The 27563-nt window shown below is 47.4% G+C and overlaps 1 protein-coding gene across 1 annotated transcript in view; it reads left to right on the top strand.

The window, feature by feature from the left end:
• The window catches only part of Fam117a (family with sequence similarity 117 member A), a 43777-nt gene that overhangs the window by 13483 nt on the left and 2731 nt on the right, over positions 1-27563 (top strand). Inside the window, exons 2-7 of the mRNA XM_034504370.2 lie at positions 12721-12890; positions 20331-20426; positions 23693-23803; positions 24235-24369; positions 25858-26056; positions 27195-27345. Of these exons, the coding sequence (XP_034360261.1) occupies positions 12721-12890; positions 20331-20426; positions 23693-23803; positions 24235-24369; positions 25858-26056; positions 27195-27345 (862 nt within the window). The remainder of the gene's footprint in view (positions 1-12720; positions 12891-20330; positions 20427-23692; positions 23804-24234; positions 24370-25857; positions 26057-27194; positions 27346-27563) is intronic.

Here is a 27563-nt window from a genome sequence, read left to right as displayed (position 1 = left end):
CCAAGCTAGCGAAGTGTAGCAAGCCAGCACCCTGTGTGCCCTCTGCTCCTGAGTAAGCTTGGTGGTTACTGCAACTCGCCCAGTCATGTGACCAGGCCTTCTGCTGTGGCCAGCCACAGGTAAATTGGGCACTATTTATATTTTCCTGCTTGGGAGGAGGTAGGCAGGGACATCTGGGAGCCTACAACACAGCTGTCTTAGCTGCTTGGAAGGCTTATTTACCTTGACTTTGTCCTGTTTTCTTTTTCTTTCCCTTGTGCCCCAGATGATAACATGAGTTCTGAGATTCCATGTGAGCTGCATTGGTGAGCAGCCTTCTCTTCTTTACCCTCTAGGAGTTGGAACCTTCTGCCCTCAAGGGTAAATACATTGAGTCAGGATCCTGTAATAGTCTTTTCCTGGTGCTGTTTTCAGGGACAGACTACCTTAAAATCTCCCTCATTCGATGGTGATAAGTAAGTGAAGTTCCTTCCATTGTCAAGATAGACTCTCCAGCATTTTAATCCCAGCAAGTGGGGGACAGAGGGAGGTGGATCCCTGAGTTGAGGCCAGCCTGGTCTACAGAGTGAGTTCCAGGGCAGCCAGGGCCACATGGAGAAACCCTCAAAAAAAGAAAAAAAAAAAAGAAAAAGAAAAAAAATTCAGAGTCTCACTGTGTATCCCTGGCTAGCCTGGAACTAGCACTAGATATATAGGCCAAGTTGTCCGAATGCTGTCCTGCGTTCACCAATATATGTGTGTCTAGACAGACCTCCATTTGTGTTCATTCACGTGCAGTCTTTTCAGTTAATTTGAAACTATCATGACACTTCCCCCCCCTTCACCTCATCAGCTTCTCCTGGCAATAACGACAGTTTGCTTCACAATATTGTCATGCCTAAGAAAATTAACTATGCCCGTGTATCATTTAATATCCTGTCTGTTTTCACACTTCCCATTTGGTGGCTTGCTTTGTCACCTTGGTGTAGGGGTTGGAGCTCAGGCTTTACACATGCGGCACCACTGCTCTTCCCATGTCCTCAGCATAAAGGATCTTACTCACTTAAATCTTTCTTAAAAAGCCGCTCAATCCAGAGTTATTCCGTACTCCAAGTGTGTATGTTTAGAGATGATTTGCATTTGGACATGTGTGTACACTTTTGGATGCTGGAGACTGATGTCATAATTGTTCTCCATTGTTGTCATCTACTCTTTCCTCCCCCTCTTCCTCCTCTTCCTCCTCCTCCTCCTTTTAACAGAGTCTATTAGTGAGCCTGGAGCTTGCTGTTTGGTCAAATCTAAGTAGCCAGCAAGCGCCTAAAGTATCTTCAGCTCTGGGTGCTGGGGTTACAGGCACAGGCTTGCTACTGTACTTAGTTTTTACATGGATGCTGGGATCTGTGGAAGAGGCTCATGCCTGCTCAGTAAACACTTTACCCACTGAGCTATCTCCCAGCCCGTCCCTTTATTTCGTTGTTGTTGTATCTCTATTCTGTGTTTGTGTGGTATGTACATGTCACATAGTGCCCCTGTGAAGGTCCGAGGACATTTTGGGGCCCACTCTCTCCTCCCACCTTTACAGCGAGTTCTAGGGATGGAATTCAAGTTGCGCTTTACCCACTGAGCTGTCTGGCCAGCTCATGTTTGTCTTACCTAACATTTCCTTGTCAAATTTAATGTTTTATTCTTTGAGAATTTTATACATATAAACAATGTATTTTTATCTCTCACAACTCTTTCCCCATAATACATTTTCAAAAGTCATTTTAGGCCAGGTGGTGGCAGTGCAGAGAAATGAAGATCCTCTGAGTTCGAGGCCAGCCTGGTCTACAGAGTGAGTTTCAGGATAGCCAGGCTACACAGAGAAACCCTGTCTAGGAAAAAAAAAAAAAAAAAAAAAAAGTCATTTTGGAGCTCTTCTAGACTCTGTTCTATTCATGTTTCCTCAGAAGACAGGGCAGGTGAGTGAGTCTGTGAGTTCAAGACTAGCCAGGGCAACATAGTGAGATGTTATCTCAAAACAAAAATAAGCTTTTCATGGGTAAAGGTGTGTCTTTATACTGGTTACTTTAGGAAGTATGTGGTACCAGGTTGTTCCTAAGTGGTAATACTGTCATTGATGATGGGACAGGGATTGAGCGTAAGGGCTTCATACACAAACACTGTCACTAACTGGGCTTCCATCCTCACCATGCTAAATGTGATCACTTTAGGTGGTCACCACCAGATCTCTCCATGTAAAAGCACATTATTCTCCTCTTAAGTGGTTTATGTGGTGACACTTTGCTGTTGTTTAAATATTCCTTTCCCCATAACCTTTGGCCCAGTAGTCTTGGCATCTGTTGGCTCTTCATGACTGAGGTATTTCATTGAGAGTTTGATAAAGACAGTTCTGAATTAATGTAACTTGACAGAAGCAGTTTCCTTTGGGCTGGGAAGGTGACAAAACAGGGCTGTCATATTTTGTCAACATTCATAAGCATTGTGTGTAACTTGGCTGGTACTGAATTGCATACCCGTTGCTTAAACATATGTTGCCTAGGAGTTTTCTGGAAGCCAGGAAGAAAGCAGACTGGATAGAGTTAAAATTACTAATGGTTTATTCATAAAGTGGAATTTATTTTGATTGAGGAAATTACTTGATTGATAGTAATCTGTAATCTTATTTCCCTTTTACCTGGTTTTACCTTCCTCACTAGAACTTGTCTTACTTTTAAATTATTTTCATCTTTTCTTGGCTGATCCAACATGTCCAGAGACTAAAAGCATTGTTCCTGAGTCCCAAGTAGGATCGTCTAGTTCCTAGCAAGGGAAGGGACTACATGGTTTCCTGAACCAAGGCAGCCAGGAAGCCATGAAGTAGTTGAGTCTTACTAAAATACAAGTGTGGGAAATGTTCCTTGAAAATCTTCTATTCAGGGAATAAAGGTTTCACTTTGCACTTTGACCTTGGAGAGATGAGTTCACCTTCACCATGAGGTGATAAAGCCTTGGAGATTCTGCCCCACAGTGCAATGTGTGAGCATGTGGGGTGCACAGAATCAGAACAGAAACCAGGGTACAGTTACACAGTTGTCCTCTTGCAAAACTCATTCTAGATGAACCTCCCTAATCTGGTTCTCCCTTTGCCCCACTTACCTTAAAAGCTAATTTAAGAGCTGACTGGATGTCATGATTTATTCTCTGTTTGATAGAAATCAGATTACTGTTAAGAAGGGAAGCAAGGAAAAAGATGTTTTTCGTCCTTTGAGTTTGCATGTCCCCAAGGAACCTATTACTTTCAAACAAGCACGAGGTGAGGACTGTGTTGTGGGAGGAGGTCAGGCTCATGTGTAGGCTCTTCTTACAAAGGCTCCATCAGATCCTGAAGGAAAACTTGCTTCCATCAGTAACTGCTGGCGATTGTTTTGTCTTGAGAATGCTCCGATCCTACAGAAACTCCTCTTCAGAGAATCAAGATAAAGGGTGAAAAGTTCACACTACTTCCTTTTCTTCTAACTGTAGTTTGGTGAGAGCTGAACAAATGTCAGAGCCCCGCAGCCTGCTGCTTTGATGCCTGCGCATACACTCTGGGGTTACCCTTTGCCTCCTGGAAGATACAGAGTTAGTAGATTCCTTATATCTTTTTCCCACAGTGACATCTCCAAAAAGGCTTCTCTTAGCCCATTCTTCCAGCTGCCTGCAGACGTGATCTACATTTTAGGAAGTCAGACATGAAGCCAGAAATGGTTTCGATGGTTTTCTTTTGAGTTGTACGTTTAAATATGGAGTCAAAGTGATTGATGGAGGGTTTGGCTGAGCAGTTCTTGGAGTGAGTGTACACAAATACCATTGCTCTTTTCTGGGTAAAGTCTCCTTAGTAGGGGAAGCATGATGGAACTTTTTCTCCCCCCTCCAGTCTAGTTCTTTTGAGTTTCTTCTCCCTGGGAAGGTTGAAGTTAGCTGTGGCTTAGTGTTGAAAGAAATGTTAGTCAGGATTGGGGTTATAGTTCAGCGATAGAGTGTTTCCTTGAGTTTCAGTGCTAGACAACAGAACAAAGAAAACCCTCTCACTCCAGATCTAACGTAGCAGCTGGGATAGATGAGGTCTCCGTGGGCTCTCCATGGGGGTCTTCTAACTCCTGATAGTCATCTTGAGGGTTTCAGTTTCGTGGCAGCTTCTCCTCCAAAACCCACATGTCCTGAGTTAAGCAGTGAAGTGGCCCCAAACCACAGGGAGCTCATGAGGCCATCTACCCTGTTCAATCCCAGCGTGTGTCCAGAAGAGAAAGACAATCCCTGTGAGGCTGTTTGGAGGAACTTCCCCTTCGTCCTGCAAATCAGTTATTGGGGAACTGTTGTATTTTGTTCTCCAGATTTCTCAAGTGCTGCACCCCAAGTGGACAAGGTAGGGCAGAAGCCCTCAGGGTCCCGCCATACTGCCCTGACTTTGCCCGACTCTCATCCCTAAGTGAAGATCATTGGTTGAAAAACAAAAGGAAACATGAGCATGCAAATGAGCATGGCGCTGCTCTCGGGGTGGGGCGCGAGTAGCTTTTGGCTTTGTGTTTTCACTCATCTTCGTGTTCTTATTTCCTATAGCGTATCTGTAGCTTTTGTCATGAGGGCTATTTTCTCTTTAAAAAGAGGGCAGGGGAGAAGGCTAGTGCTGAGAAGGCTTCAGCACCCGACTGCATGAGAAAGTGACTCATGCCTTGTCTGTTGGACCAGCTAGTTGTTGAGTTTTTGCTGGGTGTAAAATTATATCTCTGTTTTGGAGGTATAGTAGGAAGGCTAGGCACACGCTGGTGGTGGGATTAAGAGCATCTTCCCATCCTAGGTTTCTCCTTCCTACATGGCCTGAAAGACAGCAAAAATGATGGACTTGTCCCTCCAGGTGCCCAGCCAAAAGTCTTGAGTCAGAGTTGATTTCTCTCCACCCCTGGCCAGGCTGAGAAGAACCAGAAATGTCTCATGCCCTACATTATCTGTAGTCTTCATCCTGAGAACTCTTACCTCTCCTTTGAGTTCCTCTGCTGGGGTTAGGCTTGAGTTGATTTTGAGGGAGAGATCTTGAGGGAGGCAGAGATGAATTGGTGGCCCTTCTGAAAGCACCTTTGCAGGGGGGTGTGTGTGCCCCCTACCCGTGTGCCTGGTGTCAGATAGCTGGCATTGTTGGGGCAGTGGCATCAGCTCTTCCCTCCACTCACCTGCCAGTATCTTCTTGTTTTACTCCTCTCTCATCACAGAGACTATCCTCGAGTTGATGCTTAGTGGGCACTCATACTTACTAAGGTGTTATCTGCCTTGTGTGCTGTTGGCTCTGTTGACACCACCTGACTGCTGGGCCTCTCCTCTCTTAGCCCCTCTCCCTGGAGCCATACAAGTGTAGCAGTTGGGAGACAGGGCCAAGTGGCTCTGGAAGATAGCACCTAAGGCTTCTTATCTAGTATGTGCTGTTTTGTTTTGTTTTCTCCATTTGCTGTTGCCCAAGAACCAAAGCATCCGCCACTGCTCAGCTGTGTGGTGAAATGGTCTGGCCTGGTGCCAGGGTGCCTGCCAGGTGGCTGAGCTGTGGAGGTTGCTGCATGCGATGGGCCGATAATACCCCAATGGTGCTGTAAACAGGACACCCCACCCTCCTGCAGACACCCAGCCCATGCCCCAGTGCTGGCTGCTTTGTCATTGCCTGTCATGATACTGGCTTGTCTTCTCTGATACAGGAGCATGATTGTTCTGTTTCTCTCCCAGGTTCCCAAATCTGAGAGGAACGCTTTCCAGAAATAAAACCAGTTCATCTTTCAGCCACAAGCAACCGTTTTGACTTCTCAACACTTCCTATCTTTTAGCTGTAATCACACGAGTGCAGGACAGAGCCCCCTCCCCAGATCTTTCCTGTATGCCCATAAGCGCCCACTTCCCTTTCAACTGTGGGACTGCTAGGGGACGCTCGTGAGCAGTGAACCCGAGTGCTCATCCATGCTGCCACGTCCAAGTCTCTGAGAAGCTTTAGTGATTTTTGTTTGTTTGAGACAAGGGATCATCCTGTAGCCAAGGCTGGCCTGAAACCCATGTTCCTAATGCCTCTGCGATCCACATGCTGGGATGACTTATAGCTAAAAGCTGTTTGGTCTCCTTTCCACACACTTCTCTCAGACTATATCCAGGACAGCAATGGACTGTCCCTAGTAAAGAAAAGGACTTTAAGCCGGGCAGTGGTGGCTCACACCTTTAATCCCAGCACCTGGGAGGCAGAGGCAGTTGGATTTCTGAGTTCGAGTCCAGCCTGGTCTACAGAGTGAGTTCCAGGACAGCCAGGGCTACACAGAGAAACCTGTCTCAAAAACCAAAAACCAAAAACCAAAACAAACAAACAAAACAACAACAACAACAACAACAAAAAAAAAAAAAAAAAAAAAAAAAAAAAAGAAAGAAAGAAAGAAAAGAAAAGAAAAGAAAAGAAAAGGACTTTGACAGTAAATACAAGTACCTTGCCAGGCCTGGTGGGACAGGCCTGTAATCACAACCACTGAAGAGGCTAGGGCAGAAGTAAAGTCAAGGCTTTCCTAGGCTAAAGATTGAATTCAAGGATACCCTGGGCAAGTTAGTGAGACCCTGTCCCAAAATAAAAAGTAAAGAGAGGGCTGGGGCCATAGCTCATGGGTAGAGTGTTTGCCTGGTATGTGTGAGGCCCTAGGTTCAATCCCCAGGCCTATGATGTACCTTCTCAGTTAGGAGAGCACAGGCCTCAAGATACTGTGGCTAGAACCTCAGAACAGACTTCTCAGTAGTCTTTTCTTTCTCCACCTCCTTCCCCTCCATATCTTTCTAGGGAATAAAAGCATATTTGCATTTCTTTTCTCTTCAGAATCCCTAGGAGGTAAGGTGGGCCAGTGGACCCTGATGGCAGAGGGAAGGCAGGTCCCTGAAGATGGCAGTGTTGGCTGTAGTCACACTGCAGTGAGGATATAGGTGTCAGTCCCTCCTAGGTATCAGGGGACCGCACTGTGCCCGGTAGTCTGTAGTCTCTAAGGATGGCACAGGGTCATATCACTATGTAGCTTTGGCTTTGTCCTTGGGGGAAATTGATGCTTTGGGTTAGCAGCTCTTACTCAGTTTTGGTGCCTAAAACAACAGGTGCTTGCCAGACTATTTGGGGGGATGTTTACAAAATAAGCAGTAGGGGGTTTTTTGTCTTTTTTTTTTTCCCTAGTCAAAAACCTAATCTTTTAAAAGTGCCCTCTCCTTAATTTCCTGGGCATGAAAGAAACATGGCATTTTAGTTTCCTCAGAGGGGTTGGGACATGCCAAGAATTTGGGGATTTGGGAGGGGCCATGGAACCTTGCTAAGGGCTCTGAGACAGGAGGTAATTCTACCTTGTGGCTAGCTAGGAGCTGAGCCAGCACCCTGTGCTGGGATGTGGCCTCTGTGGAGATAAGGCTGGAGCCCAGCTGTGACCTCATCTGAGGGGGTGGGGAAGCAGGTGGGCCCTGCAGGTGGGCTGAGCAAGGTCTTTGAAGGTCTGACTGCCAGCAAGGGAGGCAGGGCAGCCTTCCATGTGGACACTTGCTTTTCCTCATTCCATTCTCTCCTTCCTCCCCCCCCCCCCCCTAGCCTTCTTCGTTTAAATTTCTGTTATTTACCATTTCTGTTATTTTTATGTGTATATGGAGGAACAGGTCACACAGCTTTTTGAGATTAGTTTTGATCAGAGGCAGTTGAGAAGAACGTGGTATCAAGTGGAATAATGGTTGGGTCTCAAACCGATTCCAGGATTTTGAGTATTTCCTGGACCCTGTCTGTCAGTACTGTGAGTGAAATACCATTCAGTTCCCTGTTGTTGAAATCGGACCCCGGCTAAATGGGTGACTAGGGTGGTTCCAAGGGTGGTGAGAACTGATATCAAATCAGTGTGGTGGCAGTTGTTGCTAGGTGATAGATTCCTCTGTTACAGCTTTCAAAGGCCTGACAAGAAACAAACAAAAACATATACACTTTACAGCAGACCCCAAAATTAGGCCTGCCGTAACACACACACACACACACACACACACACACACTTAGGGATATATACACATGCACATGCACACACATATACACACACTTAGGGATAGATATATCCACACACACACATCCCTAAGAGAAGCTGGCAGGGCAGTCTCCCTGCAGGTATCCAGCAGCCTCAGAACAGGTGGAAAGGGGGCTTGGTGTAGGTATAGGATGTAGCCACCTTCTTGAGATGTGGGGTGTCATTAGGTACTGCCTCTTTGTGTTTGACATTCCTTTCCAGGGCCGACAGGGGAGGAAAGGGTGACTACAGACCAACGTAATTTGTAGTAAAGGGGCATAACTGAAAGGTAATCTTCTAAGTCCGAGGTATTTCAGAATCTCCGCAGGGTCTTCCTGCTGAGCGGATGGGGCAGGTGACTCTGTCTGACCTTTCTCCCCCATCACTGTTCCTCAGCCCTGGAGGCAGTCTCTGTCCTTCAAAACTAGGAAGAAGCAGCTGCTAGGATTGTGACATCCCAGCCGACATGCCAGTCATTTTCTTACCCGCCTCTTTGATTATCTGTCATGTAATACTGCAAAGGTGCTTTCTAGAGGCTGTGCCTTCTAACTGGGTTCTCAGGGACAGCCTTAAAGGAGGCCTAGAGGACAGGATTTCAGTGTCTAAGCTGGTTTCCATAGTAGACCAGAAGCCTCCAGAAATATTTGAATTACCACCTTTCTACCTAAGCCCAACTCAGAATAATGATTGATTGAATTGTCTGTGTAGAAGGTAAACTTGAGGCTTGAGCCAGTGGGCCTGTCAGTCAACTGCAGTAACAAGGTCACAAGAAAGAGAAGGAAGAGGTGGTCCCCAGAGCCTCAGACAGGGACAGATAAGTGGCTATGGGGTCTTTATTGAAGGTGAACGACTGCTGTGGATCCCCACAGGTGCAGCGGTGTAATTACAGAAGCTTTATCTTTCCACTATAGATTTTTCAATTTTATTCAAGTGCTTGGGTTCTTGCCAACTTGGGCTCTGTGCTGTAGACACTGTAGACACTGGGGGCTACGAAGCTAAATCAGCCCGACCTCACAGGCTGTTGTTCATTATCTAGGAGTCACAAATGCCTGCAACCCTAGAGAGAGGCAGTAAGTACTAAGAGAGGACAAAGTATCCTGAGCAAACCCAGAACATTCCGAAACACTCCTTGAAGGGGATTCCCAGGATCTGCAGTCTGGGGAGGAGGTGGAGGCAGTGAGCCTGGCCTGGCGGATGGCTCAGACATCAACAACAGAGAGAGGAAAGGCAGGGTTAGTGGTGGGAAATGGCAGTGTGTCTGCAATGTAGAAGAAGGAATGAGTGCACAGGACAGGTAAGTAGGCCAGAGCATGGGGTCTGTGACACCTGGCTTTTGTGTGTGTGCACATGTATGTGTGCATGTGCTCGTGTGTGTGTGTGTGTGTGTGTGTGTGTGTGTTATACACATGTACAACCAAGGCATGAAAATGGAGGTCCGAGAACAACTGGAAAACTTTGAGGAGTTGATATTTCTTTTCATCAGTGAGTCCAGGGCATCAAACTTGGGCCTTTGGGCTTAGCATCAAGGTGTTTTTTCCTTCTGGGTCAGTTTGCTAGCTCCTGACTTCCAACTTGGAAAGGGCCTTGGGAGAATTTTAGAGTAGAGAATTTATGAACATTTAAAATAATGTATTGCCAGGCATGGTGGTGCATACCTCTAGTCCTAACCTTGGGAGGTAGAGGAGGAGTGCAAGTTTAAGGCCTGATTGGGCTATATAAGAGACCAGCTGAAAGCCAAAAACACGGGTAGTGATGGTGCGTCCCTTAACCCCAGTGCTTGGGAGGCAGAGGCAGACAGATGGATCTCTGAGTTGAGGGCAGCCCAGTCTACAAATTCCAGGACAGCCAGGGCTACACAGAGAAACCCTGCCTTAGTACAAAACAAACAAACAAACAAAAAAAATCAAAGGTCTGCCTGGATGCTATAGTGAGACACTGTCTCAAAAACAAAAACAACTTCCTGGTAAAATTATTTGTAGTCAGCATATATTGATTTAGAAAGGAAGTAGAGACACAGACAAACAACATTATGATGTGCTTCCATTTATCATCATCATCATCATCACCTTTGGCAGGGTTTCTCTGTGTAGCTCTAACTGTCTGGAACTCTCTCTGTAGACCAGGTTGGTCTCCAACTCAGAGTTCTGCCTGCCTCTGCCTCCTGAGTGCATGCCCAGCCTTTTTTGTTTGTTTTGTTTTTTATCCCAGCCCATTTTTAAATTTTAAAATGTGTATGCGTCCACATTCAGAAAGTAAGATTACATGATGGAACTTGTTTTCTTTCCAGACAAGGTCTCTCTGTGAAGCTCTGGCTAGTCTAGAACTCACTGTGTAAGGCTGGCCTGACCTTAGAGATCTGCCTCCTGAGTGCTGAGACTAAAGGTGTGAGCCACCCTACCCACCAGTGTTTCATGATAAACAGTGATTATCTGTGGGTGAGGAGGTGATTCGTGTGTGTGTGTGTGTGTGTGTGTGTGTGTGTGTTCTTTGGTTCATATATTTCTTGAGTTTCTTGACAATTCATACTTACAACTTTTTGTCATTGAAAGTCTTTTTTTAGTCTCTCCTAAGTGAGTACTTATTTGCTGGCTGAGGGAGAAGATTTACAGTATGACAGAGGTTACATTAAAAATTAACAATAAAGCTCATCAAACCACCATCGATGACCTCCACATTAGAGAGCAGTCCACATGTCCAACAAAGTAGGAATGCATAAACAGATCACTGTTTGATATCATAAAATCTTTTAAAATGGCAAATACATAGATTATTGATATTTTTAATTGGGATTTTTGTAATGTATGGAGCAATGTGAAATATATTTTATATTGATTACAAGCTTGTCAAAACACATGCAAATATCTAAATTAATTTGAAAATTTTCATATTGTTGCTATCTTTTTCTTTTTTTAAACTGGTTAGCATAAATAATGTAAAATTCACTGCCAGGCAGTGGTAGCACACACCTTTAGTCCCAGTACTCGAGAGGCAGAGGGCAGGTAGATTTTTGTGAGTTCCAGGCCAGTCTGGTCTACAGAGTGAGTTCCAGAACAGCCAGGGCTACACAGAGAAAACCCCATCTTGAAAAGCAAAACAACAACAAAATTAACATTTTAAGCATCTTAAGTTTACAATTCAGTGACATAAGTACATTTACAGTATAGCCATTGGCGTATCATTTTTGGAATGTTTTACCATCCTAGAGAGTAGGTATCTATTAACAGGACCTCCCCCCCCCCCCATCTCCCTTCCTCCTGTGCCCATGGTCACCTTACTCTTTCTTGTCCCCATGGATTCGCCTATTTCAGATGTCTCATGAAGGTGGACTCATAGGACATCTGCCATCTGTCGTATCTGGCTTATTTTACCCTGTGCCACCAGGCTGCTCTGATTTAGGAATATTATAATTGATGCTGCTGTGATCATAAGTTACAAATAACTTTTCAAATCTCTGCTTTCAGGGTTTTGTGTTTTGTTTTGTTTTGAGGGGAGTCTCTACCTAGAGTTGGAATTTCTTAACCCTAAGGGAATTCTCTGTTTAACTTTTTGGGGAACTGCCAATCTTTCTGTGACTTTAATGTAAACCTCTTCAAGTCTATTTATACCTACAGTTCCCAGTTCTTTGTGCTGTGCTGAATATACACATAAATCACCAAGGGATTACTACAGATGTGAAAGCAGCTTCTTCTGTTTAAAGGAGAGTCTTTATAGATCTTTATAGTAGAGTGTTTGAACGTGGACATAGAAAACAGAGTCAACCCAGACCCCTGAGACGTACAGAGGATCCCAGAAGTCTTATGTTTTAAAAAGTTTCAACTTTTAATTTCTCCCAGAAATCTTACGCCAACATAAAATAAAATGAATGCATTTACAATTGCCCCCCCCCCCTTGTATTTTTGTTTTTGCCATTCAGATAAAAGGCAGAGAAGGGTTGGAAAAGACCCGCAGACGTGGAGACTGTCCTCTACTCTGGGCCAGTTCTGTAGCTCTCCTGGAGCTGCCTGGGCTGGAAGAAGTAGTAAGAGTCCTTCATGCTGGGCATGGTGGTACACACCTGTAATCCTAGCTGTTTGGGAGACAGAGAATTGTAAATTCAGGGTGGGCCTGGGCTACAAAGCCTCAAGGCCATCCTGGGCAATATAGCAAGATCCCATCTCAAAAAAAAAAAAAAAAAAAAAAAAGAGGGCTGTGGAATACAGTTCTTTTTTAGCCTATGTAAGGCTCAAACTCCAGTCTCCAGATCCACAAAAAGAAGAAAAGAAATTTTTTTTAAATTAATTGAGCCAAGTTTGTATAGCAACGAAGATTCATAATGAATGCAGGAGGAGGGAAAGAAGGCAGAAAATGTATAAAGGGAAGAAGGCTTGTGTTTTATGAACATGGAGTTCCCTCTAAGGCTGGGAATCAGCTTCTCCAAGGAGTCTCTCGGGGTGGATACTTGAGAGTGTCGGACTCAGTCTCCTAGAGCAGGAATAAAGGGCATCGTAGAGGGACATCGGCGTCCACTGTGAAATGGTGGGAAGGGAAGTCAGGGTCACTGATCAGACAGGATGTGCTTTTGCTGCTGTGAATTCTTTAGGAAGGAGGAAAGGCATGGCAGGCAGGTGAGGCATCCTGGGAGAGAGGAAGCTAATTGCCATGACTCCTTCCTCCATGCTGATGCCAAGGCCTTGTGGGCTGTGCTCTCTTTCAGCTAGCGTCCCGTGTTCGGTGGCCCCAGAAAAGTCAGTGTGTAGGCCTCAGCCGCCCCAGGTCCGGCGCACGTTCTCCCTGGACACCATCCTCAGTTCCTACCTTCTGGGCCAGTGGCCACGAGATGCTGATGGGGCCTTCGCCTGCTGTACCAATGACAAGGCCACCCAGGTAATGGGATCAGGAGGGGTGGGAGGGCCGGCTGAGGAGGCCACTGGTGACTTGTGTCACACACAGAAGTGACTTCTCCTGGGCTTTGGGTGTACAAAGCTTTTCTTCTTCTACTGTTCACCAGGTTTTTTCCGTCTTTGCTTTCTTTTGTAAACATAGGTGAAAATGAGTTTGGGTTCCACCTGCCTGGTGGGAAAGAGACGTCAAGCTGGGACTGACAATTTGGATTTCAGGGTTTACCTGTGGAGAATCTGCAGCTGACTTTGGAGTTTGGGACTTTTAAAATGAAATTTGCCCCCCTGAAGTTAAACTCAGGCCAACATTTGATCCAGTTAGCATTCCCCAAGCATCCATCCGAGGAAGTGGCCAAAGAGGTGCTGAGCCAGGGTCGACCCCATTGGATCTGTAGGAGTAGGGCATTCCCATGAAGAGCTACATGACACCTTGCCAGCAGCCAGGCTAGGGATGCTCCAGGGCACCAATCTGAGTCCTGCACAGCCTAGCTTTCTCTCCTATGTTTTCATGAAGAGTCTTGTCCTTGGAAGGGCTCTCCACAGACCATTCAGTCCATGTGTCCATCTTTTGGATAAGATTTGTTAACTTGAGCAAGAAGTCATGTTATGTGGAAATTACCCAAAAAAATGTTTCTTAGTCTGACCTAGGACTTCAGTCTTCTTAGCACTTAAGTTGGTAGGAGTAAGGCTCCCTTTGGGGGCAGCTTGAGCTCAGTCCTGTTCAACCTGCAGGGAAGAACACCTAGCTTGACCCAGCCTTCCACTCTGGGTAACAGAATAAGACGGGGTGAAGCAGCTCTTCCTTTGCTGAGTAGAGTGTACCCACTGCCCACATCCGTGCTGCATGACGGCCAGGGGGATATGGACCCCATGCTCCATGCAACTCACTGCCTCCTCAGCACATCCTCATCAGTCCCTTTCTTTTTATGAGAACCATTTTCAAATGTTTTTAATGAACGTTTGAATGCCCACTCTTTTCCAATGGGAATAAGATTTGGTTTCTTTGAGTTTCTTTGGTTTCTTTCAGTTCCCTGAAGGCCTGAGAACAGACAGCCAAGGCATGTCATGGGACTGATGCCTGGCAAAGTTTAGAGGAGCAAGATACTTCCAGGAATGGCCCTTGTTGCACCAAAAAGAATTGAAACAAGTTTAAAGCAGTAAGGTGCTATCAATGGCCAGTCTTCTGTAGATGTGCAGGAAGGAGGTGAAGGAGAGCAGGCGCCCTCCTGGGAGCCCACACTGGTACCCACCTCTTTATCCTTAGGCAAGGAGAAAGGGGTATGCTTTATCCCTCCTGTGCCTGGTAGTACATACTCTATGGCTCAGGCCAGATAATATAGTTAATCAAGGAGGGCTTCCTGCAGGGGCGGGGCTTGGTGTTGCTTCAAGTAGGTGGAGTCATGAGCATCTCACTTTGTTAGACATCAGGCAGTGTATCCCCTCCTCAGTCATTTCCCGTTTGCCAGCCTCTGTCCAGTGACCACCCCACTCCTCATGTAGCTTTCTCTTTGTCACCCCAGGCAGGGCTGGCCTCAGACGTCCTCTGGCCAAGTGGAGTGGCCTAGGTTCTGAGCTGCATGTTTTTGCTTTGCCTCCAGCTGCAGGCCAGATCTTTTATATAACAAGTCTGGGCTTCATGCCACAGCAAGACAGAGGTCAGCGATGTGCCTCCATGGGTCTGGCAAGGCCCAGCCCTCCAGCTTCCCTCTTCCCCGGGATGGGCTCCAGCCCTCGAGGAACTCTTAGCAACCTGTCAATATTGTGGCTGCAGGCAGGAGGTGGGAGACTTCTGATCAGTGTAAGCATCCAACCCCAAGTATGTGCTCTGCCCACCTCCCAGGCCTGCTCTTGAGGGAATTTTCTGCTCCTAGGTTTGGGTTCCACTCAAATTCCTGCTTGAGGCCCCTGTGCCTGGCACAAGCTGCCGTTTTTTAGCACTGGCATTACACTGTGAAAGCTTTAGGCTCAACTGCCATTTCCCCAGAAGGCCTTGCTTCCCTTCTAAACAGCAAGGCATCACTAGAAGGATGGCTAAAGAAGAACTTTCCAGGGAATATGGAGAAGGGAAAAGGGAGCAGGGACTCTAGATCTATGAAGGTCTTTGAAAGCATACCTCTGTGTGTGTGTGTGCGTGCGCACATGTATGTATGTATGTATGTATGTATGTGTATGTCTATGTCTGTCTGGTTGCCTTGCTTGTTAGGTTGTGATGCTGGAGAGAGAGCCTAAGACTTCAGGCAGGCAAGGCAAGTGCTCATGTTCTACCACTGAGCTACATCCTGAGTTCATTAAAAGCTTTTCAGCTGTTAGGAGTGGATGGATGCCAGACCTTTCCCAGTTGCTTTGAGCAAGCCAGCTATTCCTACCCTGTCCCTCACTTGCGCCCTTTCTCTCCTAGCCATAGCAATGACACATTTCATGGTCTGCTTCATCCAGCCTAATGGCAGGTACTTGTTACTGTTCTCCTGGGTGCCTAACCTCCTTGTGTTGGAGGCTGTGTCAGTCCTGTCCTCCCAGGGATCTGCTTCTCAGTGATGGCTGAGGCTAAGCAGCTCTTTCCCAGAACCTCCCCTAGAGGGCCTTGCTCATTCCAAGCCAGTGTCAGAGCTAGGCCCCAGACAAAGAACACCTGCCGTTAGAGAGCTAGGCGTGTTCTGTACTCCAGGCCTGGCGATGCATAGGCCAGAAGAGAATGAAAAGCGCTCAGCCCTTGGGTCTATAGCAATGCCACCAGTAATCCCAAGATCCCCTTCCTGGCCATGTTCCATGCTTTCAGTCAAGTACAAAGTCAATCCTCAGGCAGCCATACATTGAATTGGAGCTAGTCTCCTCGTATACCAGGCAAGAGGAACAAAAACAACTAGTCTGGAAAGGAGGAAGGGGTGTGGCCATGACACCTGGGGAGGGGCCACTGCTTCATTGCTTTTTTTCTTTTTCAGTATTGGGGATGGAACCCAGGCCTGCACATGCTAGCCAGATGCTGTACTCTTGAGCTAGACCTTCAGCCTGGCTTGTTCTCAGCCAAGCGGACCAATGTGAAAGGTGTGAATGGGTGTTCCCAGCATTGGCTTCATGAGAACAGGGCCAGTGAGGACTAGGGAGTCACTCTCCCAACCCCACCTCCTGTGGCATCTCCATCTTCTGCAGGAAGTCCTGTGACTGAGAGGAGTTTTTCAGAATTGTCTCAGTTTATTTGAGTGTGTTTTCTCTTCTGTGGCCCACCCTTCCCCCAGGCCATCTGGTAACCCAGAGCTGGTTACCATAGTGCTTTGAGTTGGCCTCTCCTCCTAGTGGCTGGGCCCTGGCCAGGGCTAGTGATGGCAGCACATGCCAGTGGCTGTGGTTACCTCTCTCCCTTCTTACTGGGCAAAGTATATGAGCCTTGTACTCTTCTGGAGGGAGGAAGTGGTCTTCCCACCGCTGGGATGACTGTTTGAGCAAAGTTCCCCAGCTGGTGGCATCCTGCCCACAGAAGGGACTTTGGGGACCTCCCCTGCCTGGCTCCACTCACTCTGGCTTCTTTGCATCCCCATTTCTGCTTCATTAGTTGGTAAGATGGGAAACCTTTGTGATCCCGGCCGCGCTCCCCATCTACCTCTAACTTATCTTCAGTCTTAAGTTCTTAACAGATGTCATCATGGAACATCCCAAAGGCCAGAGGCTGAGGCAGCCTACTGGTTAGAGAGCACTTCCTTTCTGTCTTTTTGTGCCTCAGGGGGAGGGGTCCTCCCTTTCCCTGAGCTACTGCCTCAGTGTTCACGATGGCACACAACCCAGTGTGATCGTCACAGATATTTTAAAAAATGTTTTGTTTTTTGTTTGTTTGTTTGTTTTGTTTTGTTTTTTTGTGGGCATAAGGCCTTGGGCACAGAGCCTGTTTTCCAAACTAGTGACCAAGACCAGTAGTTCAGTGCATGGTTTGACAATACAGCAAATACTTGAAAATGGGGCCATGATGGAAAAATCTGAGGGTTGTCTAGTCACTGCTAAGCTAGAAATGGTGGCTTTGGCCACCTGTAGCCATAGTTCTGGTGTTGGCCAGTAGACCACCCTCAAAGCCTCAAAGTCCTAAAGGACTGGCTTCCTTCTGGACTGAGCTCAGCATGTGCCCTCTGACCAACCATCTATCCCCAGTCAGGTCCTACGCTGCTCTATACTTCTAACAGGTAATGTTCCCAGGACTCAGCCTGGCTCGGCACAAGGAGCATGCTCAGGAGCCCGAGGTCACTGGAGACATTGAAGGCCTGGACTCTTCCCCTCCTGATCATGACCTCTAGGTGGAAACTTAGCTGGGCTGGAGGCCAAGAAAGACATCCCAGTGTGGAGGGTCCCATCCTCCTTGCTTTTGTTGCTCTGTTAGCTCTGTGGGAAGCTGTCTTCCTCTTCCATGCCCATCTATCCCTCCACACGCTGCCCTGGAATCTTACAATCCCTGGCAAGAAATTGTCCTCTACCCATGCATGTCTGGTTTTGTATAGCAGCTGCAGACCTGGCCGCTTACTTGTGGTTAGTAATCTTACCCTTCCCTCAGTGACTCCCTTAGCCAGGGTGTGAGGAAAGTCCATTCTAGCGCATGAGCCCCCTGGCAAGCATGGGTTTTTGGTCCCCTATGCCCAGACTCTCCTCCACACAAAGGGGCATCTGTCTAGTATGACTACACTGCTGCCCCACAGCATGGACTGACCCTATCCTGGTGACCTCCTTGAAATGGGTCTTAGCTGTGACTTTATTGTTCCCCAAGGAGACCATGATCGAGGCCTTTGTAGTGAGGCTCAGAAAGGAGGATCCTGAGCAATCTGGGGTACACTTCCCCACTTGACATACACACTGCAGCTAGAGAGGCAGAAAGCTAGACCTTTGTACCTGCCCAGCTTAATAGTACTCACACTAGCCTGTAAGCAGCTTGGAGTCCTGGTGTGTCAAGTTCTTGGGCTGCTTTAACAGCTACCCCAGGCTTTGTGGCTTATGGCAGCAGATACGTATTCTCTCAGAGTTTTAGATTCCAGAAGTCTCCAAGTTCAGTTGCAGTGACTTGATACAAATATATCTCAGAGCTGTTTTTGTTTTCTTACTGTGGTAGAGTCCTTGCTATGGAACTCAAGTTAGCCTTGAAGATTGCAACCCTGCAGCCCCAGCTTCCCAAGTGCTGGAACTGTATACAGGTGCATGGCACCCAGCTCAGGATACAGTGCTCTTGGGGGAGTTTTCGTACCACTGGCTTCTTTTGGCTTTCAGTGGCTGTTGACTTCTCTTAGTTCATAGCACCTTGCACTGGCCCCTGCATTGCTTTATCCTCTGCATGTATTAGCTCCTTCAGCCTCTCTCTTACAAGAACACTCTGGAGGCAGGGATTGGCAGTAAGGCTTGCCCATCATAGATGGGGAGAAGCTTAGAGAGCAGTGGGTGAGGTAGAGAGAAAGATGAGTTTGTCTGGGTTGAGGGACCTTGGTGATGATTCCCATGGGCAGGCGGAGGATACGGAGATACAGTGATACTGTCAACATCACATGTACACAGAGTGCCCAGTAGTTGGTAGGAAGGTGTTGATGAAGAGAGAAAGGTTGGAAATGGATTAGGAGAGGAGATGATGCCAACTACTATGGTTTCCACATCTTTTGTCCACTCCTGTACCAGTCCACGCCTCCCTTGTGCCCCTTCACATCTCCTAGGATAAGGTGAAACATTTGAAGAGGTGTTAGTAGCCAGTTGCAACCTGACCCAGCATGCTTCTTCTCTTTCACCACCCACTTGTGAGCACAGTATCTTCAGTGGTGAGGAGGGAGCATCATCCTCTTAGGTTTTGCCATCTCTCCTCTGTGGTCTTTGCTCCTTTTCCAGTGGTGACAGAGCTGTGCAGGACTCAACTGTCCTGGCAGCACTGGTGACCTGCGAGCTTGGCTTGGGCCCCAGCAGAGGAGGACATGTGTGTTACTGCAGAGTCCTAGTAGCTGAAGGGGAGATGGGCTGTGTTTTCCCTGTCAGTTGGTGTAGCTCTTCTGAGGTCTGATACCCTGGGTTAAAGAGACACGGGCATTTGGAAGGAGATCAGCTACTTGGTTTCCAGAGACTGTGAAAGCCAGTGTCACCTGAGGGCTTTGGGGTACACGCCTGCATTCCTGGCTGCACTTTTCATAAAGGAAGAATGATGGGAATGAACCTGAGGATGTGCTCCCTGGTGATGCCAGTTGTCTCACCCTGGCTGTATTCCACAACCTGGGAAAGGTCCTGTTCATGGGCAGCTGCAGACAGGAAGGGCCAGAAGCTCTGTCTGCAGTGGCTTCTCCACATGCAGCTGTCACACCAGGCAGTCTGCTCTTACAATCCTGGCTCAGACTTGCCCTTTGAGCTCCTCTTAGCAGCTGTTGGGTGGTGAGGAGTCTTGTTTTCCCCTGATCCTCCCCCTCTCTGTGTACAGCAGCCTCTGGGGGAGGTCAGCAGATCTCTTAGAGGAGCTGGTTCCCAGGCCCTGTGTTTTTGGCAGCTTGTGCACAGTAGTCAAAGAGGAGCTGGTCCCACTAGAGCACTCCACTCAGCCGCTCCCTTGGAATGGAAATAGGATGCTGGTGATGGGGAGGGATCTGGGCCTCTTGAGCTTCATGCTTGGAGCCAGTAACTTCCTCTTTTAATGGAGGCTCCTCCACCACCATCTTGGGTCCCCTGTCTTTCTACAGCAGAGGGAAGGCAGCAAATGGAACGTTCTTTCCCACAGGGAACAAAGAGGGACCATGGGGAGGAGGAGGCATGAACAGACCAAGAATCAGTGCTGGATTGAGAATTCTGGCTCCATTTTTCTGAAACTGTCTTTCCCTGCCTATGCTGGAGAACTTTGGCATCCCTGACACTCCCTCTATGTGATGAAATAAGCTTGAGGCATGGCGCTAAACAGTTGCTACCCGCTTCATCCTGAGTACCCACGGAGACCTTTCTCCTGCTTCGTCTTTGGGATCCTGTCTGATCCTGAACTTGTTTTCCATGGATTCCCAGGCACCTGACCTTAACTGGGCTCATGGGGAGAGAATAAAAGATGCAGGGCTCTTTGGAAGTGGCCTGGGAGAGGGACCATTGGCATGCACCCAGACTGACTATAACACAAATAAGGAAGGGCTGGTGTAGCTCAGTGGTAGAACACTTGCCTAGCATTTGCAAGGCCCCGGGTTCCATCTTCAGTACCAAACACACAACAACAAAATAAAAGAGAGAGGAGGTCAGCACTGTTGGGCCTTGGGGAAGGTTTCCTGGAGAGTAAAAATTGGGATGAGGCCACACACATGGTTTTCCTGCCTGAAAGGATAAAACGTGCTGGGTGCATCCATGAGGTTGATGAACAGATGTGAGGAGGCTATACAGGCCACCACCTCTATCCAGGAAACCGCCCGGCTGCTTCCTGCCTGCGGAGCCACCTGTCTTACTGTATGTCTTTCTACAGACACCCCTGTCCTGGCAAGAGCCAGAAGGTGAGCGGGCCAGCTTCTGCATGCACAAGCGATCGGCATCGTGGGGCAGCACAGACCACCGAAAAGAGGTAACTGCCCTCTCCCTACAATCTCCATCTTCTGGCACTATGTGACAGCTTTATCCCGAGGATAGCTACGCCTCCATCCTCTCTTCTTCCTGCCAGCCTCCTGAGGGAGCAGCTCTTCAACTGGCTCCCAGGCTTCCAGTGGCTTAGGTGTGGGGCCTCACAACCTCTTGCTAGAGAAACTCCAGCCAGTGGCTGCTGAGGAGTCCAGCATGCAGGTTGGAAGAGTCGTTTGCTTAGTTCCTTTGAGGCTGGACTCTGGTGAGTGAGTCAGAGACTGAAGGAGGACAGGGAACAAGGTCCTGGCAATCAGGAGCCCCCATTTACTACTTAATCATCCACCGAGTTTCCTTTTAAAAGAAGAGAAAAATAATCTTAGGTTCCTGATATTTTCTCTTGGCTCTCATCCCTCTGCCCCAGGAGGGCTGGAGGCATTGATACTGAGGACAGAAAGCCACAGGTTGAAATTCCAGGGCTTCTAAACCAGCTCCTCCTTATATGTCCTATGGCAGCTCCAAAGGAAAGGTCAACTTAGCAGGACTCATCCCTGACCCATTCACAGAGGGAAGTTGTTTCTGCCCTCTGTGATGCTCAGAGTGCTGAGAAAATGCACAGCAACTGGAGTGTAAGCTTCAAGCCAAGTAGAAATGTAGAACATTCTCAAAGCCTTGAATGGCAGAGTAAACAAATTGTGCACATGAAGGGTGGAGAGTCATGGTCTTCATGGTCTGATTGGTCCCCAGCGGCAAGTCTAAAAGCACATCCTTGGGCTGGAAGATGCAGCCCAGAAGTAGAGCCGTCCTCAGCATGGTGAGGCCCTGGGTTCAGTCCCAGCAGTATGATTAGAAACCATTTTCTAGAGGCTGGAGAGATGGCTCAGAGATTAAGAATGCTCATTGCTGTTTCTGAGGTTCTGTATCCAGCACCTACGTGGTGGCACACAACCATCAGGAACTCCAGTTCTGAGGGACTCAATGCCCTCTTTTGACCTCCACGGACACCAGGCACACATGCATGTAGGCAAAACACTCATACATATACACTAAGTATATCTAAAACAATAATTTTAAAAAGCAGTTTCTTAGCCAAGCAGTGGTGGCACACACCTTTAGTCCCAGCACTTGGGAGGCAGAGGCAGACAGGTCTATGGAATGAGTTCTAGGACAGCCAAGGCTACACAGAGAAACCCTGTCTCGAAAAACCAAAGCCAATAAAACAAACAAACAAATAAATGTTTCTTCTTGACTGTCATCACAACTTTTATGGCAATGGGTAGCAAATCTACTTTCTGAATTCCATTAGGCTCTCTCCTGTTCATAAAGTTCTGCATCCTGCTCAGGCTGTGAAGGCCCAGAGTTATAAGTGTGATGGGAATCATATTCAAAAGTATTTGTCTGCTCATTTGTTTGGTTTAGGGATTGTTGGTGGGGGACATGGCAGGATATTGTTGTATAATTTCATCTGGCCTCAAACTAAGACTTCTGACTCAGCCTCCTGAGCTTGAGGTTACAGTAGGCTTGTTCCTTCACCCTGCAGAAATGCTGTGATACCCTTTATTGTTACAGGGCCTGGGTGTCTCTGTCTTTCCTCGGTATAATTTACTTCTTTAAGAAAAGTATTTTGTGGCCGGGTGGTGGTAGTGCACGCCTTAGATCCCAGCACTTGGGAGGCAGAGGCAGGCAGATTTCTGAGTTTGAGGCCAGCCTGGTCTACAGAGTGAGTTCCAGGACAGCCAGGGCTCCACAGAGAAACCCTGTCTCGAAAAACAAAACAACAACAACAACAAAAAGTATTTTATGTGAGTACACTGCCGCTGTCTTCAGACACACCAGAAGAGGATTACCATTACAGATGGTTGTGAGCCACCATGTGGTTGTTGGGAATTGAACTCAGGACCTCTGGAAGAGCAGTCAGTGCTCTTAACCAATGAGCCATCTCTCTAGCCGGATACTTTACTTTTAAGCGAGGGGAAGGATTGGATGTCCATACTCCCCGGTCTCAAGGTCTGTGGGATACTTGAGAAAATCATCTGAGAAATGAAAGGTTATTGACCCTCGGAAATGCCACTTTCAGCCCGCTATGGAGGCAAATGCCTTTAATTTCAACACTCAGGAGGCCAAGGCAGGAAGTTGTGTTCAATACAGCCTGGGCTACACAGAATGAGACCTAGTCTCAAGATAAGAAAAAAGAAAAAACCAGCCAAGTTAGAGAAATGGCTCAGCAGTTAAGATCATTCATTGTTCTTGGAAAGGACTGGAGTTGAGTTCCCAGCACCTAGGTCAGACAACTCACAGCCACCTATGTGTAACTCCAGCCCTAAGGGACCTGGTGCCTTGGTCTCTATGATCACTTGCACACATCCGCACATACACATGCACGCAATTAAAAATAAGCCTTTGAAAAATTTTTTAATTTTTTTATATTTATTTTAGATGTATGAATGTTTTGCCTATATGTATGTCTATTACTGTATGCATGATTAGTGTTCACAGAATTCAGAAGAGAGCATTAGATCTCCTGGAATCTGAGTTACAGATGGTTGTAAGCTAATGTGTGAGTGCTGGGAATCGAACTCAGATCCACAGCAAGAGCAGTAAGCTGCAAGTGCTCTGAATCACTAAGCCGTCTCTCCAGCCTCCGAAAAAACAGTCTTAAAAAAGAAAAGAAAAGGCTTCTCATTGCCCCTGCCCCCTTTGAGACATTGCCTTTTTTTCTCCCAAGTATCCTCAAATGACCTGGAGCTTGTTATGTAGACCAGGCTGGCCTGCAACTTACAAGTTGCCTCTGCCTCCCAAGTGCTGGGATTAACCTGTATGCTGCCATGCCTGACTCATACACTTAGTGTGAAGGTGTCCCTTACAATCCATAACCATGATGTTGTATGTTTTCTGTTTGGAGTCTGGCTCATCCAGGGCAACAGCTTTCAACCTTCCTAAAGCTGCGACCTTTGATACAGTTCCTCATGTTGTGGTGACCCCAACCATAAAACTATCTTTGTCGCTATGTCATAACTGTAATTTTGCTACTGTTAGGAATCATACTGTAAATGTCTGATATGTCACCCCCAAGAGGTCATGACCCACAGGTTGAGAACTGCTGATTTAGGGGATGCATAACACTTTAAAAATCCAGTCTAGCAGAAGAGTATCTAGCTTAGTTGAGCCTCTGACTGTTGTGAATTAGCCATGGACAGGGGCTTCACCTAGGGGAAGGAATCAGTATACTTTGGCTTTGCCTCACCGTCCTTTCTCCTCCATCTTTTCTGCTAGATCACCAAGTTGAAGCAACAGCTGCAGAGGACAAAGCTGAGCCGCAGTGGGAAGGAGAAGGAGCGGAGCTCCCCTGTCCAAGGGGACCATGCTGTACTGGGAGCAGTGAGGGTATGCTGTCCCCCTGACCACCAGCTCGCCCTCTGTCTTCCTTCACAGCAGGCTTCTTTAGTGTATAGGGTTCTGTCCAGCTGTGCAGCACTGAGCCACATGGATGGTCAGGAGAAGTTTTAGTCCAAAGCTGGGCTCCACTGAGTGGCCTTAGTGTCTTTCTCCTCTGCCTCAATAAAGGCAGTGACACTAGTAGCATCTTCCTGGTGTCTCAAAGCTCCAGTTCCTGGAGAAATCCCCTCTGAATGGGCTTGTTAACAATCTGTAGTTGGCAATATCCTCTCATCCTTTCATCTCTTTTTTTTTTCCAACTTGGAAAAAAGGTGATGAAAAAAGGTATGTGAATGTGATCATTCCCTGTAGTCATAGCTGGTAACGGTCTGGAGCCCGAGTGGGAACATCGTCTGATTGCTTCATTTGCCTCTCCTTAGGCGTCCCTTCCCAGCCTCCCACCAGGATCCCCTGTCCTTCGACTCAGCCCTTGTCTACACAGAAGCCTAGAAGGGCTCAACCAGGAGCTGGAAGAGGTGTTTGTGAAGGAGCAGGGTGAAGAGGAGCTGCTGAGGGTGAGTGGTGGCTGCCCCATGGTGGCTGCCCCGACAGTCCTGACCTGCTGCTCCTGCATGAGGGCAGACAGCAGTGCCACTCTTTGGGAACTCTTGGGCTGTAGCTCTGGAAGCAACAACATGTAAACACCACCTTCCAGAAGTACACAGATGGAGTTCATTTAAGCACAGGAGCAGCAGGGGGAGGGGGAGGGACAGGCATGTTAATTCTTTGTCTTTGCTGTGACAAATACCCAACAAAAGCAACTGAAGGAAGGAAGCACATTCTGGCTCTCAGTTCCAGGGTGTGAGCTATCATGGTGGGCAGTCATGGTAACGAGGGTGAGGCATTGGGGCGCATGGCATCTATGGTCATGAAGCAGAAAGCAATGAGCACGTGGGCTCAGTTTGACTTTTACTTTTTATTCAGTCTGGGACCCCTGCCTGGGAATGGTGCCATGTCCACTTATGGTGGCTTTTCCCACCTCAGTTAGCCTAATTCAGGGACTGCTTCACAAACATGCTCAGAGATTGTTTCTGCTGTAATTTTAATGTCGGTAAAGTTGGGTTAACCTCACAAATGAGTACAGAGAGGGCCCTGCTATGAGGAGACCGTCAGCTGACTGCCACCCTTACCTACACGTGCCTCAGCTCACGCTACCTTACTTTCAGTCCCTATTTCCCTCTCCCTCTACTACTGACGGGCACCCATCAGCCCTTCATGCACAGTTGCCACATGCAGCCTTCTCCTGCCCCTCTCCCAGGCAGAATTACCAGCTCCCTCCTTTGCCATCTCGGGTCCATTTTTATATTGACACAGTTCCGCTAGGGAGCGCCAGGTGAGCTATATGAACATAATTCTGATGAACTAGTTTTTGTTTGTTTGTTTTTATCTGTGTTTGTTTATTTTGAGACAGGCTCTCACTATGTAGCTCTGGCTGTCCTAGAACTCCATATGTAGACTAGTCTGATTTTGGCAGGAAGGTTTATGTGAGTTCAAGAACACAGAGATGAACTCACAGAGTCTGGGTGCTGGGGTTAAAGGCATGTGCTACTACACCAGCTTTTGGCTGATTTTAAGAGGATATATGTGCGATTCCTTATGCCTCTAAACACATAAACACAACTACTTCACTGGGGGTCCAAATACCGTCAAATGTTTAAAAAGGAGGGTGCGAGGTATTTAATGTATGATAACCATCTGCATGTTTGTCCTGCATGTGCGGTGTTCTGGTACCTTGACCCTATTATGTCACCATGTGTATCAATTGCCTTTATGTCCAAGAACCTCGTACACAGAGGGGCACTGATCACATCACACAAATGTACACGGGATTAACAAGTCTCGAGGAAAATGAACTCTGGGAGAAACAGTTTCTCCTAGACTGCAGGTAGGTCAGAGAATAAATGGCTTGAGGAAGTGACATTCTTCTCTCCTCGAGGCTAAGAGAAAAGGTGCAGGGAGTCCCCTGAGGGCCTTGGACTGAGTCTCTTCTCCTTCCTCATCAGATACTTGAGGTCCCTGATGGGCACCGTGCTCCAGCCCCTCCACAGAATAGCAGTTGTGACCAACCCCTCCTCCTGGAACCAGGCAACCTGACCAGCTCTCCCTCCATGCCACTGGCATCCCCCCAGCCTCCTGGCCAGGCCAGCCGTGAGGAGCACCAGAGTGCCACCGAGGAGCTGGCATCTATCCATAGTAACAAAGGTAAGTCATGGAACCAGAGCACTAGAGCTGGCTCTGGGCTACAGCAGGGGCTCCACTGACCTTTGCTGTAAAGCATTCCAGGCCTAGCATTATGAGCCAACCAGCATCTGTGTGAGTCGTCATTCTGCACACCATACCTGTGATAATAACGGTCCTTACAGCACTCTGACTCCAAGTTTATATTATAAAGTCTCTTACCCAAAAGAGCAGCCTTTCCCATCCCTGTTATTTGGCTGAGGTTCAGGCTGCCAAGGTAGAAAGCTTGTCCATCTCTGTTCCAGGGTCCCCTTGACTCGTATCCAGCAAGAGCTTCAAGGCAGTTACAAATTAGATAAGAGAATGTAGTCTCTTATTCAGGGTCCTGCATGTTTGACCCAGACTGATTCTATAAATTTCTGATTCTAAATACATAGTTTCTTCCATTCAGGCTTTGGCTTTCCACTTAGAATAAGGCAGGAATCCCAACAGCCTATGTTAGAAAGCACTGTTGCCCACACCACCTGACTCATTCATAGTAACCTTATAAGCTAGGCTAGTCAAGGGCACGACCTACCAATATACACAGGAAATAAACAGAGCACAGAATGAGAAGGAATAAGTGTAAGAGAAACACAGATGAAGTCAATATACACACCTAGGCAAAGTGCAGTCACGGGATGGAAAGTGAGAAAAACGTTATCCTCTGAGTGGGACAGAGTCAAGGTTACTTCTTGGAGTTAATACAGGAGTCCTCTCTGCAAGAAGGGGCTAGCTTTCCAAAATACAGATGGGATGAAGCTATGGTGTTCCTTGGGCAGGTCACTGACCCCAGGAGAAGGCAGAGGACAGCAGGAATTTCCTTTGTGTCAGAGATCCAGGCATTCTTTTGGCTCCTGGGAATACAGGATTGAAAGAAATCTTTTCCATCAATTCAACAAGTTTTGTTCCCTTTGGTGGTGCTAATAGGAATAGGACCCATGGCCTCACACTGCTTAACAAGTGCTCTACGGCTAAGCTACAACCCCCATCTCCAGTGGTATATAGCATGAAACACACAAGCCCAAATAGCAGAGCTCCCTGGCCCCTTTATACAGAAGTCTTGAGCTGAGGAAAGTAGTTTTCCTTTGTCTCCACTAACTCAGCCCTGCTCTCCTTGTAGCCTCCTCTCCAGGCCGCCCAGCCTTCCTAGAAGATGGCAGTCCATCTCCAGTCCTTGCCTTTGCTGCTTCCCCTCGGCCCAATCACAGCTACGTCTTCAAACGGGAGCCCCCTGAAGGCTGTGAGAGAGTGCGTGTGTTTGAGGAGGCCACGTGAGTACATCCCATGGATGAAGTATGGGAGGGAGGGAGGGAGGGAGGGAGGGACAATATGGAAGGGGAGCCAGTGTTGTCCCACCTGACAGGTCCTTCTTCAGTCTCCAGTGTCTAGAGGTTGTCAACATCAGACGATCGGTCTCACAGATTTTCCATGATCAAACTTGTTGACACTACCTACTCTGAGCACTTAAATCTTTGCTTATCATTGTCTC

This window comes from Arvicanthis niloticus, chromosome 6 (genome assembly GCF_011762505.2).
Source record: "Arvicanthis niloticus isolate mArvNil1 chromosome 6, mArvNil1.pat.X, whole genome shotgun sequence".
NCBI classification, from domain to species: Eukaryota; Metazoa; Chordata; class Mammalia; order Rodentia; family Muridae; genus Arvicanthis; species Arvicanthis niloticus.
The sequence above is the reverse complement of the archived record's forward strand: the minus strand, read 5'-3'. Positions and strand labels throughout refer to the sequence as shown.